The 15828-nt window shown below is 41.7% G+C and overlaps 1 protein-coding gene across 4 annotated transcripts in view; it reads left to right on the top strand.

Annotated features, from left to right (window-relative positions):
* Positions 1 to 929: 929 nt before the first annotated feature.
* The window catches only part of SMC2 (structural maintenance of chromosomes 2), a 43629-nt gene continuing 28730 nt past the window's right edge, over positions 930 to 15828 (top strand). Inside the window, exons 1-8 of one of the 4 annotated variants that reach the window (XM_076202209.1) lie at positions 930 to 1067; positions 5741 to 5946; positions 7200 to 7349; positions 9355 to 9516; positions 11457 to 11567; positions 13008 to 13145; positions 13539 to 13679; positions 13950 to 14099. In XM_076202209.1, the coding sequence (XP_076058324.1) occupies positions 5779 to 5946; positions 7200 to 7349; positions 9355 to 9516; positions 11457 to 11567; positions 13008 to 13145; positions 13539 to 13679; positions 13950 to 14099 (1020 nt within the window). In that variant the 5' untranslated portion in view covers positions 930 to 1067; positions 5741 to 5778. Of the gene's footprint in view, positions 1075 to 5156; positions 5248 to 5740; positions 5947 to 7199; positions 7350 to 9354; positions 9517 to 11456; positions 11568 to 13007; positions 13146 to 13538; positions 13680 to 13949; positions 14100 to 15828 lie in introns of those variants that run through there. The other 3 variants (XM_076202212.1, XM_076202211.1, XM_076202213.1) reach the window with 3 other exon arrangements.

The following is a 15828-nucleotide window of genomic DNA, read 5'->3' as shown; positions in this document are numbered from 1 at the left end:
ACCGATACTGGACTATTGTAGCCAACTCTGGTCACCACACAAACGCGGAGACATCCAGATGCTTGAAGCTGTCCAACGGAACTACACCAGGCGCATCAAAGGGATGCAAGATCTCAACTATTGGGGTCGCCTGGGAGCACTAGGCCTATACTCTCAACAGAGGAGGAGAGAAAGATACAGGGCCATTTACACATGGAAAATCCTTGAGGAACTTGTTCCGGACCCCACGCCCTCTACAATCAAGCCATACCACAGTATAAGGCATGGGCGCAAATGTGAGAGACAAACTCTCCCATCAAGAGCCCCGGAGAGGATTAAGACCCTACTGGCAACCAGCCTAGGCCATGAGGGTCCAAAAATCTTCAACGCCCTCCCAAAGGAGATGAGAGAGAAAACTAAATGCTCGGTGGACAGCTTCAAACATGCACTGGACAGGTTCCTGCGGAAGGTGCCAGACGAGCCTCCAGTGCCAGGCTACACTGCCATAAGTAGGTTCTCTCAAAACACACTACCAGACCAACTGACCCTCGCAAGGAAGGACAACAGGACTGGCAGCAGCGATAGTCCACTACGGCTGTGAGGATCGACCTCAGAACTTCACTAAGTAAGTAAGTAAGTTGGGGTAAGTAAGTTGGGGCTAGGGACAAGACAATAGTGAAATTTTGTTACCTATTGTTACCTATACAATGTACACTTTCAAGACTTAAATTTTGAAACTCTAATTATGCGTATGTTGTAAAATATATTTATGGTGTATCGTGAATAATGTTTATGATTCAGATCTACGATTGCCACTTATAAAGTTCGCGACTCGTAATACATATCGAAAACACGTTCAAATGTCTGTTGCCCAAACCATAAAATAATATGAATCTTAATTGCATATAGTGAAGATGAGATATATCTGTGAAAAATATGCATATGTCTGAACTTTTATTTTTATTTTTATGCCCTTGTAAGCAGTAAATCATATTTATAAAAGCTGTATAGCCATACTCCAGTCAGTGTACAGTGTTTTGGCGCGGAATCACAACAATGTCGGACTGTGACAGCATTTGAATATCTATGTAAGTTGTATGTAATTTTATTACTTTTTGAATGATAATTTCAAGGGTTTCAGTACTATATGTGCCAGAAGATATATGTTATATAGATATCATGAAATAAAAGTTCTACTTATGAGAATTAGTGGACACAACTTGAATGACAGTAACGACTACTAAATTGAAAGTTCAAGTTGCAATTTATATAATTATAATATAGCTAACATAACCGTGATATCGCACATTCCTTGTAAAATGCAGTATCCAAGCTGTAAGATCAAGTGGTAGTATTTTACTTGTTGATAGATTTAGGTGTTCACACCATCACCGTGACCGTCACCATGGCCTGTCACTGTGGCTTCGCTATTTGTCATGGCCCAATTTTATGGGGAGTTTGAATGGTTAGGAAGTACTGTTATTTATTATTAGTTGTTTTTTATTATTATTTGTTATTTGTTTGTAACTTCACACTTACGCAATATACTATATAGCAATAGAAAATTGAATATTCAAGGAATTTTTTTAGAAGTGCACACACATGCAATATTTATATATTATAGCATTAGAAACTTAAGTATTGATCTTGTAAGTTATAATTAAAATACATCAATGATCAATCATGTACTGATAGACAGTACATATGCATTCCTGAAAACCTAACTGCAAATTGAAATTGCCGTATACCGAACCCAATATATCATCATCATGATCATGTAATAATAGGATATGGCAGACATACCTTCTCCCTGCTCTTTCCTCCTCAAAACATGAGCGGATATCATATCTGTGAATTTTTCCTACCACAAATAGAATCGAGGGTAGTAATTACCAAATACTGTAACTGTCAATTTACCGGATAAAGAATTACGGTATAAGGACTCACTGTAAAATACTTTTTTCTCAGCTAAAATCAATAACAAAACATTGCTAAAAGAGATACACAAATGAAGTTTTGATAGATTTGGAGGTTGAAGATGACGACTGTCTCTGATGAGCTCTAGAATTACAAGTGCGGCATTACTAAACTCTAAATGGAGGTAGGTTAGGTTAGAATAGAAGAATTTATCATGATACTGCAATTTCTTTGACCTCTGCATCTAACAAAACAAATATGACACCACAAGCAGTCGAGGCAGCTGTGTCTGTTTCTGTATAGCTTTTAGCAACTTTGTCTGTTAATGATTTCTGCCAAGAAAAACATTACATTGATGTAATATTTACAAAATATTTAATTTTCTACTGCTATATCATGCAGGTGTGCACTTCTTAAAATTTACCATATTCAATTTGTAAATTATAATACATCGATGTAATATATATTTTTCTTAACCATTATAGCACCCAGAGCCGAAATATTGGTATGTTCAACAGAGCCCTAATGACGGTATTTCGGCTCCGTTTAAATTTCGCGGTACTTAAAGATATCATATTTGTCTTTGTTTACACTGAGCCAAGACTTGATGTATCTAGACCAACTATTGGCCTATCATTTCCATGAGGTGGTCAAGCCAACCAATCACAGGGTGGCTTATAAATTGAATCTTATCAGCAGTAACTGCACATTGCTTTCGTGATCAAAGTGTGTTGGAAACGTTTACATATTTTGCCCATTTTTTTTCCCCTGTGATTAGTGCCATAATCAGACAAAACTTTGTTATGGAAAAATAGATAAGTATCTGAGGAACAATACTTATAATAGATATTGTTATACATTGTGTAATACCTTTGAAATAGGCAAATATAAGACGGCCTCATTGCAAAAGTCATGGCGTCCATGGATTTTAGTGGTGAAGATGAAATTGTCTTTCAACCTTCTGATTTGTTTGAAGTGTTTCCAATGGATGAGTGCCTTACAAGTGAGGAAGAATCTAGTGATGATGAAGAAGATGCAAGTTGTGATACGCTTACTGCAAATGAATGTGAAAGTGATGGTGATGATAGAAGTGCAGTGTTGTCGAGTGGAGCAGATGAATGGATGCTTGTCCCAGGAAATGATCCAGGCCCTGTACCAGTGCCTTTTACAGGTGTTAGTGGCCTGAAGCATCCCCCTAAAACTGATGCCAAGCCTGTGGAGTATTTCAAACTTTTTTTCAACGAGCAATTCATAAATGGAATTGCTACGGAGACTAACAGGTATGCAGATCAGTGGATTCAAAGTAACAAACAATATTTGAAGGATAAACCCAGGTCTCTTGTACATCTTTGGTTGAAGCAAGGTAAGACGTCAGTGGAAGAGTTATATGCATTTCTGGCAGTTATTCTAAATATGGGGATTGTAAGAAAACCTACTATCAAATCCTACTGGAACGCCTCAGATGTTTCTATGGCCACACCATGGTTTGGAACCAATTTTAGTAGAGGGCGTTTTGAACTTCTCCTGAAATTCTTGCACTTCAGTGATAATAGTAAGATGCCTGACCAGCAAGACCCTGCATACAAGTTGTATAAAGTGCAACCACTACTGGATCATTTTATAAAAGCATTCAAAGCCCATTATAATCCTGAGAGGGCCATCTCAATTGACGAAAGTATCATTGGGTATCGAGGTGAAACTCCTCACTTATGCCAGTATATGCCTAATAAGCGCCATGCTCGTTTTGGTCTGAAGTTATGGTGCTTGTGTGAGGCAGCATCAGGCTATACTGTGACATTTGAACTGTACAAAGGGTTCTCCAAGAGTGTAGAAGGTGCAACATATGACCTAGTGATGCGCCTACTGACCCAGGCAGACCTCCTGCATCGTGGATATCATCTGGGCCTAGATAACTATTTCTCCTCGCCCAAACTTTTTTTGGATCTCTGGGAAAAGCAGACAACAGCAACAGGGACTGTGAGAACAAACAGGAAAGGCCTGCCACAGGAAGCAGTAAAGGAAAAATTAGAAAACCATGATGTATCACAGCGGAGGAAAGGACCTTTACTGTGTGTTGCCTATAGAGATGGAAAAAAGACTCCTGTACTCCTGTCAACAGTTACCAAAGGTGGCTACACTACTGTAAAGAGAGAGAGGAAACCTGAAAAGGAGTTGCCTTGTATTGGTGCTGATTATAATCAAGTAATGGGTGGCGTCGATCTGAAGGATACCCAGCTCTACACCTATCTTGCAGAGAGAAAGACCATCAAATGGACGACTAAAGCTGCCTTTTCTCTGTTTGGCACAGCTACTCTCAACAGCTATATTCTGTACAAGAAGAATACATCCCAGAGACCTATTCTAACAAGGCTCCAGTTCATGAACTCTGTCATAAGGGACCTTGTTAAAAAATATTCTCCTCCAAAATTCCTGAAGAGGCGACGTACTCAAGAGCAGATTCAGGAAAGCAGAAATATACCAACATCAATATTGTCTCCATCACATTCAGTACATGCAATGAGTGTACATGAGCTGAAACAGGTGCCAGATGGTAAAGAGAGTGTGTGTTGGGGACCATAGCAAGCGTGTACGATCCCGCAGGTACTGTCCTAAATGTGACAGTGGATTTTGCACAGATTGTTTCTTCAAGCACCATGCATTTTCAACCAAGTAAAGTACAAACACTCTACAAGCCTCTACTCATCACTGCCTCCAAATAAATGGAAGAACTTTGCCTCCAGAGTCAGTTACATAAAATGTACGTTTTCTTTTCCAGATTGTGTCATTTAATATTTTTTTTTATTATCCATATTAATTTTTCTTAGTTTCCTTTTCATCAAAAGAAAATACAGACTCTAAGCTTTATTTTGATGTATAATCATCCATATTATGTTTAATAACAAGTACATTTGTAAATAAAATTAAAATGTGAGTGAATGGGCCATTGTTTTTATGAATGCATGGCAAATACTTTGTTTACATATGTGCTCCGGGCTATAAGGGTATGGAAGTCAATATCAAAAGACCTTACAAAAATGAATACACTACTAAACAGAGCTGGGACAATAGGTTTAAGACTCCATGTTGTCATTTGTCCAGTCCCGTAAACGTCAGTTTGATGATGGTGGTGTTGAGGTCATGTACTGGGTGTTCTCCCACTCCAAATGGCATCACCACGTTACATATTTTTCAAATAGTGATATGGAGCTGAGCTTCATGCTAATCTTCAAGCTGTGAAACTCTTTTACTACACCCTGCAGTCTGATTGTATGCCAAAACCAGCCTTCAACATCCCTGACAATGATGACCCTGTGACCTCTAGAGTTACAGGTACTGCTTTACTAAATGCAGGTTAGGTTAGACAAATTTATCATACTTTCATTTCCTTGAGTTCCATATCTAACAAAACAAAGATGGTGTCTCCAGCAGTCGTCGTGGCTCTGATCATTAATGTATTTCTTTTATAAAAATTTTCTGTTTTTGATTTTCACCAAGAAAAACATGTATTACATTGATGTATCATAATTTACAAAATGAATATTTGATTTTCTATTGCTATATCGTGTTAAGTGTGCACTATTATTTGTTATTTGTTGTTATTAAGTATTTTACATACATATACAGGTAACTCGATTTACGCGAGATATAGGTTCCTAGAGACGTTGCGTATATCAAAATCGTGTAAATCAAATTAATTTTTGCCATAAGAAACAGTGGAATAGGGGGGGGTATGCGGGATTTGGTCCATAAAAGTTGCAATGTTTGTACAAAAAACACATTTGATTTGGCTAATAAACGTACATTACATACTGTAATTTGTGATTTATCAAAGTGTTCTTTTCAGGAGCTTATAGCAAGAAGTCAAGAGTGTAACTCTGCAAGATGTATATTAAATCCATGATTATCGATGGCTTCAAGAGCTATGGGCAACGGACTGAAATCAATGGCTTTGACCCATTGTTCAATGCCATCACAGGATTGAATGGGTCTGGGAAGTCAAACATCCTTGATGCCATCTGTTTCCTGCTGGGTATCACCAACTTGACCCAGGTAAGCTTGTATGCATGTGTGTACTATTAATCCCTGTAAGGACCAGGTAGGGGTGTGCTAATAAGTCAGCAAGAATTGGCACTTTTTTTTTTTTTTTTTCTCTTTTTTTTTTGCCTAGTGTTATTCATAGTTCTGGTGGTTGTGTAGGGTATATACCTTTTGATTAAATACAAAAGTGTAGTTGGGAAGGCTTAGGAGAGGAACAGGGAGTAATTGGTGAGGAACAGTGGGGCTTAGGAAAGGTATGGGTTGTGTGAATCAGATTTTTGTGGTATGACAGCTATGTAAGAAAGCTTTAGCAAAAGGTAAGGATGGTTTTTGGGCCTTTATATATACATATACCAAAAGGCTTTTTTCTCCCTTACAAGGGAGGAAGCCAAAATACAAAGGCATAAAATTCATTCCCACCCATTCCATCCCCACATACTCCACTCCCATTCACCCCATCCCTCCCTCTTATCTTGACTCCTACTGGATGATGGGTTCATCCTTGCGTCTTGCCCACTGCCTGAGGTCAGAAACTGTCGCTAGACACAGCACATCCACAGCAAGGGTGCTTCATTAAATCAGTGACCCCCCCCCCCCCCACACCAGTTTCCATCCCCCTTATGCAGAAAAAGAGAAGATGGGGATAAATCCCTTTGGGTTGCATCAAATTATTTTTTCACACATACTCTCTCACCCCACATCGCCCACCCACTCCCTTTCATGGATCACAGCATTATCCATACACAACCATACACATTATCCATACACAATGGAAGACTGCATTATACACAATCATGCACGCAAACAACACAACATACACTCTATAAAGGATTTGTGGGAAAACCCAGTTTCGGCAGTGGCATTCCTTGGGGAGACGGGACTGCTCGGACAGACAGTCTAGGGAACGGCAACAACAACAACAACCATTCTCCCATTTGCCCCAATCTTCTGTTTTCTCCTGTCTTTCCTCAACAGACATTCTCCTCTTTCCCAATGCCCCATTTACCCCATCCATCTATCTCATCCTTGGTTGCCCCCTCATGTTCACTCCTTCTACCTCTGCCCTCCACACCTCTTTTACTAATCTTTCTTTGCAAGACTTGCAATTTATTTAATGTGACACAACATAGGAAATTTGGACAAATTTAATTAACATGAATGAACCCTCACATAACAGTGGTGCCCCTGAAAATCATCAGGCTGTAGTTACAATATATCAGCAAGCGACCTTTATTTATTTGACTAATTAATTTTGTGAATTGCAGGTGCGAGCAACTAACCTCCAAGAACTCGTGTACAAGAATGGCCAGGCAGGTGTGACAAAGGCAACAGTCACAATCACTTTTGACAACACTGATCGTAAACAGAGCCCCATTGGCTATGAACACTATGATGAAGTCACTATTACCCGTCAGGTAAGCAGGCCAAGAAGATAGGATGTGTATTGAGAGAAGTGAAGATGGAGATGCTTCCAAGTATGGGAAATTCTGTTGTGTAGTGAAATGTGTTAAGCATGCATTGTAGCTAATACCAGGTTGTATTAACCTCTTGAATATGATGACGCCTGTGTGTGCATCATGAGCCGCAAGTGGAGTATGCAAGGATGTCAGTGTCCTCTTTTTTATTATATTTATTTTGTAGCTGAGGGACCCCCTTATTCTGTGAACAGGCTTAATCATGTTTTCTGTGACATTATGTTAATTCAGGGTGAAAGAATGAGTAACTGCAGTAGGCTTATATTTTGATGCATCATCGTACACCAGGCAACCTGACGTGCACTCGAATATTTGATTCGTATTGAAGAAGTTAATCAACTTTGGAGGAGGGGGTGTTGTCATCATTGGGGTTAAGGCTCTCACTAAGCCCCATTGGCACAATGATCTAGGTGTTTCTCTAGCTAATGCTAGACAGTCTGAAGAGATGTTGCCATAGCAAGGTGATATTGTTGGTGTATTGATAGTTGTGGCTAGTCAAAAGAGGACTGCAAATATCACACAGATGTGCTTAACCACTTCGGTACGAGACAAATTCTCATGCGCAGCATTGGCTGCCATGTGTATGATTCATCACACCACTTGCGTTATAAGATATAAAATCACAGCTGTATTACTCATGGAGTGGTTGTGCCAACAGCACTGTATGGGGCAGAAACATGGAACATAAGAGAGGAAGAGAGAAGGAGTTTGAATGCATTTCAGATGAGGTGTCTGAGAAGTATAATTGGGGTTACTAGGCTGGATAGAGTGAGAAATGAGGAGGTGAGGAGGAGAATGGGGGTGGTAAGGGAGTTGAGAGATAGGGTAGATGAAAGTATTGGGATAGTTTGGACACATGGAAAAAATGAGTGAAGAAAGACTAGTAAAAGAGGTATGGAAGGCAGATGTGGAGGGAGTGGACATGAGGGGGCGACCTAAGATGAGATGGATGGATGGGGTGAAAGGGGCTTTGGGGAAGAGGGGAATGTCTGTTGAGGAAGGATGGGAGAGGACAGAAGATGGGTGAATGGAGAATGGTTGTATATGGATGATGTTGTGATGCATGAGGTGGAATGAGCAAGGGGATGGGGGTGAGGTAGTATGTGTGAGAAAATTTTGACGCAGCCTGAAGGGATTTCTCCCCGTCTTCTCCTTTTCTGCATGCGGGGACGGAGAGGGGGGGTCGCCGATTTAATGAAGCAGCCTCATCATCAAACCCCGTCAAACTCCTCATTAAACTCCTCTCTTCCTCTCTTATGTTCCATGTTTCTGCCCCATACAGTGCTGTTGGCACAATCACTCCTTCATACAATCTCCTCTTTGCCTCTATTCACAAATGTCTATTCCTCATTACACTTTTTAATGCACCAAGGCTTCTTTCGCTTCTTTCAATTTATATTCTACCTCCACTCCACCCTTTCCTGCCACATTCGCACCCAAGTATCTAAAACTATCCACTTCCTTCAGTCGCTCTCCCTTAATGCTCACTTCCAGTTTGCAGCCACTTTCACCCCTTGTACATCTCATCACCTTACTTTTACCCACATTTATCTTCAACTTTCTTGTTTCACACACTCTCCCAAACTCTGTCACCAACTTCCTCAATCCCTCCTCCGATCCTGCTACAAGTGCAGTGTTTTCCTCAAACAACAGCTGGCTCACCTCCCACTTTTCTCCATTTTCTTTAAACATCTCCAAACCCTGACCCACCACCCTTGCATATACCTCTCGCACCACCCCATCCATGTATAAGTTGAACAGCCAGGGTGACATAACACATCCCTGACGAAGTCCCACCTTTACCTCAAACCACTCACTCTCTCCATTTCTAATCCTGACACACGCTCTACTACTCTCGTAAAAACTCATGACAACTCCTAAAAGCTTTCCTCCTATCCCTCCTTGCTACATACATGTAATTTATATGAATATTGTTGGTTCACAGGTAGTGATTGGTGGTCGTAACAAGTACATGATCAATGGTACTACTGTACAGAACAGTAGAGTGCAAGATTTTTTCCGCTCAGTTCAACTCAACGTAAACAATCCTCATTTCTTGATCATGCAAGGGCGGATCACCAAGGTTCTTAACATGAAGCCTCCAGAGGTAAGTTTATTTAGTTATTGAAACAGCATGTGATTAATTAATTAATTTATTTATTTATCTATTTATTTTATATATTTAATTATTTTTTTGAGACTAGGAAGTGGATAGCTTTTGATACTTGGGTGCAAATGTGGTGGGGAAGGGAGAAGTGGAGGTGGAGGTAGAATGTAGATTGAGAGAAGCAAATAAATGCCTTGGGGGATTAAAAAATAATGAGAAATAGACATATGGGAATGGATGCTAAGAGGAGATTGTATGGAGGAGTGATTGTACTGACAGCACTGTATGGGGCAGAAACATGGAATACAAGAGAGGAAGAATTTACATGTGTTTAAGACGAAATGTGTGAGAAGGATGGTAGGGGTTAGACTGGATAGAGTGAGAAATGAGGAGAGCAGGGGTGGAAAGAAAGTTGGGAGATTGGGTTGATGAAAGTGTTGGGATGGTTTGGACACATGAAAAGCATAACCTCCCACAGTGCCTTTCTGTCTATAGGGTAGACAGAAAGGCACTGTGGGAGGTTATGCAGATTTATGGGATAGGAGGAAAGCTTCTAGGAGCTGTCAAGAGTTTTTATGAGAGTAGTAGAGCTTGTGTCAGGATTAGAAATGGAGAGAGTGAGTGGTTTGAGGTAAAGGTGGGACTTCGTCAAGGATGCGTTATGTCGCCCTGGCTGTTCAACTTATACATGGATGGAGTGGTGCGAGAGGTGAATGCTAGGGTAGTGGGTCAGGGATTGGAGATGGTTAAAGAAAATGGAGAAAAGTGGGAGGTGAGCCAGCTGTTGTTTGCGGACGACACTGCGCTTGTGGCAGGGTCAGAGGAGGGATTGAGGAAGCTGGTGGCAGAGTTTGGGAGAGTATGTGATAGAAGAAAGCTAAAGATAAATGTAGGTAAAAGTAAGGTGATGAGATGTACAAGGGGTGAAGGTGGCAGTAGACTGGAAGTGAACATTAAGGGAGAGCGACTGAAGGAAGTGGATAGTTTTAGATACTTGGGTGCAAGTGTAGCAGGAAAAGGTGGAGTGAAGGTGGAGGTAGAATGTAGATTGAGAGAAGCGAGTAAATGCCTTGGTGGATTAAAGAGTGTAATGAGGAATAGACATTTGGGAATGGATGCGAAGAGGAGACTGTATGAAGGAGTGATTGTGCCAACAGCACTGTATGGGGCAGAAACGTGGAACATAAGAGAAGAAGAGAGAAGGAGTTTGAATGTGTTTGAGATGAGGTGTCTGAGAAGTATGGTGGGGGTTACTAGGCTGGATAGAGTGAGAAATGAGGAGGTGAGGAGGAGAACAGGGGTGAAAAAGGAGCTGGGAGATAGGGTTGATGAAAGAATATTAGGATGGTTTGGACACATGGAAAGAATGAGTGAAGAAAGACTAGTAAAAGAGGTATGGAAGGCAGATGTGGAGGGAGTGAACATGAGGGGACGTCCTAGGATGAGGTGGATGGATGGGGTGAAGGGGGCTTTGGGGAAGAGGGGAATGTCTGTTGAGGAAGGAAGGGAGAGGACGGAAGACAGAGGTGAGTGGAGAATGGTTGTATATGGATGATGTTGTGATTGCATGAGGAGGAACGGGCAGGGGGGTGGGGGTGGGGTAGTATGTGTGAGTAAATTTTGACGCAGCCCGAAGGGATTTTTCTCCCCGTCCTCTCCTTATATGCAAGGGGGGGTCGCCGATTAAATGAAGCGGCCTTGCTGTGGATGTGCTGTGTCTTGCGACACTGCTTCTGACCCAGGGCGGTGGGCAGGGTGCAGGGATGACCCGTCATCCAGGAGGTGCACAGATGAGAGGGAGGGTGGGAGGGGTGTGGAGTGTATGTAGGGATGAAATGGATGGGAGTGTTTTTATGCCTTTCCCTTTTTGGCTACCTCCCTTGTAAGGGGGAAAAAGCCTTGGTATATGTATGTATGATATTGATTTTTCTTTGATACAGATCTTGGCTATGATTGAGGAGGCAGCTGGCACCCGGATGTACGAATCAAAAAAACAGCAAGCACAGAAAACCATTGAGAAGAAGGATGCCAAACTGAAGGAGATTAATGATGTATGTAATTGTATATCCCCATCTGTAATTATTATTCCCATCTGGGGGTATTGGCTGCATGTTATTGTGGGGTTAAAAGCTGCTAAGTAGCATGCAGCTGATACTTGGGTCCATATGGGGCACCTCCTATGGACCAGAGCCACACAGCCACACATAATTTTGTCTGTGGTAGAGGAAATCTCTATTCATAAACAAATGATGATAATTATATTGTAACTGCTCCACCATTATGCTGCCCCCCCCCCACACACACACAATCTTGTTACTGTCATGTATCAGTTCTCTGAATATTAATTTTCTCATTTTGCCAGACCTTGTGATGGGGGAAAAGAATACTGCCACCAAGTATTTCCACTTGAGTAGTATAAGGTGACAAAAACGGGACAGGGATAGGGCTAGGCATCGTTCTTCCTGTAGCCCCAAAGGGGTCATTCTAAAAAAGTAAAGGCATAAGAGGGCCTGGGAGGAGTTTTCCAACCAGTACCCTAAGGTTTAGGTCTTTTAATGTGCGTGGATGTGGTATAGTTGAAAGAAAGTGGGAAGGGATAAGCAATATGTTTGTGAAAAGAAAGATGGATGTGTTGGCATTGAGTGAAACATAGTTGAAAGTGAGGGTAGAGTGTGAGTTTGGGAGTGTAGTTGTGAGGATCTCAGGAGTGAAGAGAGGACGAGGGAGAGAAGGGTTGGCTATAATGGTAAGTGAAGAGATAGGTAAGTGTGTGGTGGAGTGGAAGGAGGTTTCTTCAAGGTTAATGTGGATGAAGGAGAAACTGGAGAGAGTGAGTGGTTTGAGGTAAAGGTGGGATTTTGCCAGGGATGTGTTATGTTGCCTTGGCTGTTCAATTTATACATGGATGGGGTGGTGCGAGAGGTAAATGCAAGGGTAATGGGTTGGGGATTGGAGATGGTTAAAGAAAATGGAGAAAAGTGGGAGATAAGCCAGTTGTTGTTTGCTGATGACACTGCTTGTAGCAGGATCAGAGGAGGGATTAAGGAAGTTAGTGACAGAGTTTGGGAAGGTGTGTGAAAGAAGGAAGTTGAAGATAAATGTGGGTAAAAGTAAGGTGATGAGATATACAAGGGGAGAAAGTGGTAGCAGACTGGAAGTGAGTATTAAGGGAGAGAGACTGGAGGAAGTGGATAGTTTCAGATACTTGGGTGCGAATGTGGCAGGAAAGGGAGGAGTGGAGGTGGAGGTAGAACTATAGGCCAGGAGACAGGGATGACCATTCATCCACAAGTAGCTAAGATGAGAGAAACAGAGGGTGGTGGATTGGAGTGAAGTGGGTGTGTGCCTTTACTGGCTACCTCGTACTGCTCTATGAGAAGGATTTTGGTGCCTTGTGTGTTCATGTTTTGTTGAGGTTGCTGATGCTATAACACAAAAATAATTAAATTCTTCAATTAACCTGTTTCTTTTATTTTGTGACATGGCTGTAGATTTTGAATGAAGAAATCACACCAACGTTGAGCAAATTGAAAGAAGAGCGGACCATGTACCTCGAGTTCCAGAAAGTGCAGCGGGAATTGGAACATTTGACCAAGCTCTACATTGCTTATCGTTTTGTCACAGCTCAGGTAAGCAAGACTGAAGAGTGAGTTTTATTTATTTTTTACCATAGATATTATTTAAACTTTTTTTTTTATGAATTTAATGTTTAAAAGAAAAATAAATGATTGGTATCTTTCTGTTTTCTTGTCCTCCTCCTCCTCCTCCTTCTCCTCCTCCTCCTCCTCCTCCTCCTCCTCCTCCTCCTCCTCCTCCTCCTCCTCCTCCTCCTTTGATCTTTAAAATTCCTATGGATTGATATATACCCTTGATAATCATTAAATGGTGAAAACCTTGAACAGACTGAGTACAGATGTGTTGCCATGTTGGTACAGTAAGGCAAAATGGCAAAACCAAGAAAGTGTGTCATCTTAAAAAAACATTTCAGAGACAGAAACAGGCTAAACTCCTTAACATTTCAGGAAACCAGTGAGAAAGCCTTAGAGGAGCATGGAAATGTTCAGGCAGAAATTGACAAACACCATCAGACCATTGCAGGGGGCCAGAGGGAAGTGAAGGAGTTGGAGAACCAAATCATACAGCTGCAGCAGATAAGAGATAATGTATGGAATGATGTCAATGGGAATTGAACCCTTTCTGTCTAGATCCCTGAGTTGATGATATTTCCTGTCATAAGACTGAGCAAAATCTGTAACAAATGCCATGGGTTTGATCCCCACACCTCAAATTATACATACCAACTCCCTACCCCATGGCTAAATAGAATTATTTTCAAACCGCTTTTGAAAATGAAATTGCTGTTGCCTGATATACATGGTGATAAGTTAACTGTGTGTAAGATTATGAAGTTTTGACATTGTTTTCACCAATAGGAGACAGGTGGCAAACTTCAAGAACTGGAGAAGGAATTGAAGAACAAAGAGAAGAGTGAGGTCAAGATTGTTGCTGCGCTAAAGAATCTCAAGGAGACTCTGAAGGCTGAAGAGAAGAAAAGAAAACAGCTTGAGAAGTCACTCTCAGAAGTAAGTGTACCCAGACTTTTTTTTGGGGGGTTGGATTTGGATTTGTTTTGAGCTAAATCAATCCATCAGTTGGCTTGAGTTTTTAGGTTAAGGAAATTGAAGATCTTCGTTGACTGGAGCATTTTTGCTCAGCTGAAAGGCTTTATCGTACCTTTGATATGATTGTTGGACCCCGCTGTGTGCTGTCTCACTGCATTACTTTTGACCTGAGCAGTGTGGCATTGGACAAAGATGAATTTATCAGGTGCTGAGATTTAACCCCTTCGATTCGATGACGCCTACGTAGGCGTCATGAGGAGCAAGTGGATACGCGAGGATGCCGATGTCAGCGTCTTGATTATATATATTGTAGTTGTACCTGCATGACCCCCATACTCTGTAAACTGGGTTCATCATATTTTCTATGGTTATCAAAATTCACGGGTGAAAGAGAACGAGCAATACAGCGGTAACTTTATTTTTTATAATGCGAGTATTATGATGCAACATCGCACGTCTGGCAGTTGATGCTGCCCGCGATATTTTGGCCCGTATTGAAGGGGTTAAGGGTCATATAAAGAAGATGTGTCTGTAAGGGAGAAAGGGGTTTTGGTATTAACTCATGTATGCTCTCTCCATCTGGGGTATTGGCTGCATGTTATTGTGGAGTTAAAAGCTGCTAAAGTAGCATGCAGCTGATCCTATGGTGTGGGAAAAGAATACTAACACCAAGTCTTTCCACTTGAGTCGTATGAAGCAACAAAAACTGAATTGGGATAGGACTAGGCATTCTTCTCCCAGTAGCACCAAAGGGGACATTCCTTAAAAAAACTAAAGGCATAAGAGGAACTAGGAGGAGGTCCTGGAGCTGCAACGTCTACGTCGTGGGACCACCCCCCAACCCCAAGAGTTGGGGGCCAAACAGCAGCAACTACCCCTGGCCATCAGCTCTACGCAGATGGCACCGATCCCCGAGGAGGAGCTACGCCTACCTGGGGGAGTACCACAATCCTTTTTTTTCCAACACACAATGTTACGTTTTTTCTGCACTGAGGGGTCATTTTCCGGCGATCACCCCTCTTCTTCTACTTTTAGCCGGAGATGTAGAGAGCAATCCTGGGCCCACCACAAAATACACATGCCCAACATGCTCTAAACCCATTACTTCGAGCAGACAGACAAAGGGCTCAGTTCAGTGCAATATGTGCAAAAACTGGGCCCACCTCACTTGTACAACACTTGCTGACACAAACCAATACACAAACACTTGGACATGTTCTACCTGCCCTCCAGTAACCCAAATCCCACCTCCCCAACCACAGCCAACACCCTTACCCACTCCCAATTTCCCTTTGCCCTTACCCCCGATTAGTACTCCCCTTCCTTTGTCCCCGATCTCTCCTTTCCCCCCCTCTGACCCAGATCCTACACCTTCCCCACTACCACCCCAACCTCAACCCCAAACGGCAACATACAACACATACAAAACACACAACATCAACATATTACAACACAACATTGACGGAATTAACACTAAAAAACATGAACTTGAACACTTTCTCAAACAACACAACATACACATTGCAATTCTACAAGAAACAAAATTAAGACACTCACACAAAACACCATCATTTCATAATTACACCACCATCAGACAAGACCGGACTGACGGCAATGGCGGTGGACTCATCACCCTGATCCACCATTCCATCTGTTTTGTGGACACAAGTGCCACAACCAAAATTCTCCT

The sequence above is a fragment of the Oratosquilla oratoria genome, chromosome 18 (genome assembly GCF_046742065.1).
Source record: "Oratosquilla oratoria isolate Oo_2021 chromosome 18, ASM4674206v1, whole genome shotgun sequence".
Lineage (NCBI taxonomy): Eukaryota > Metazoa > Arthropoda > Malacostraca > Stomatopoda > Squillidae > Oratosquilla > Oratosquilla oratoria.
Note: the sequence above shows the minus strand (reverse complement) of the source record. Positions and strands in the feature narration are given on the sequence as shown.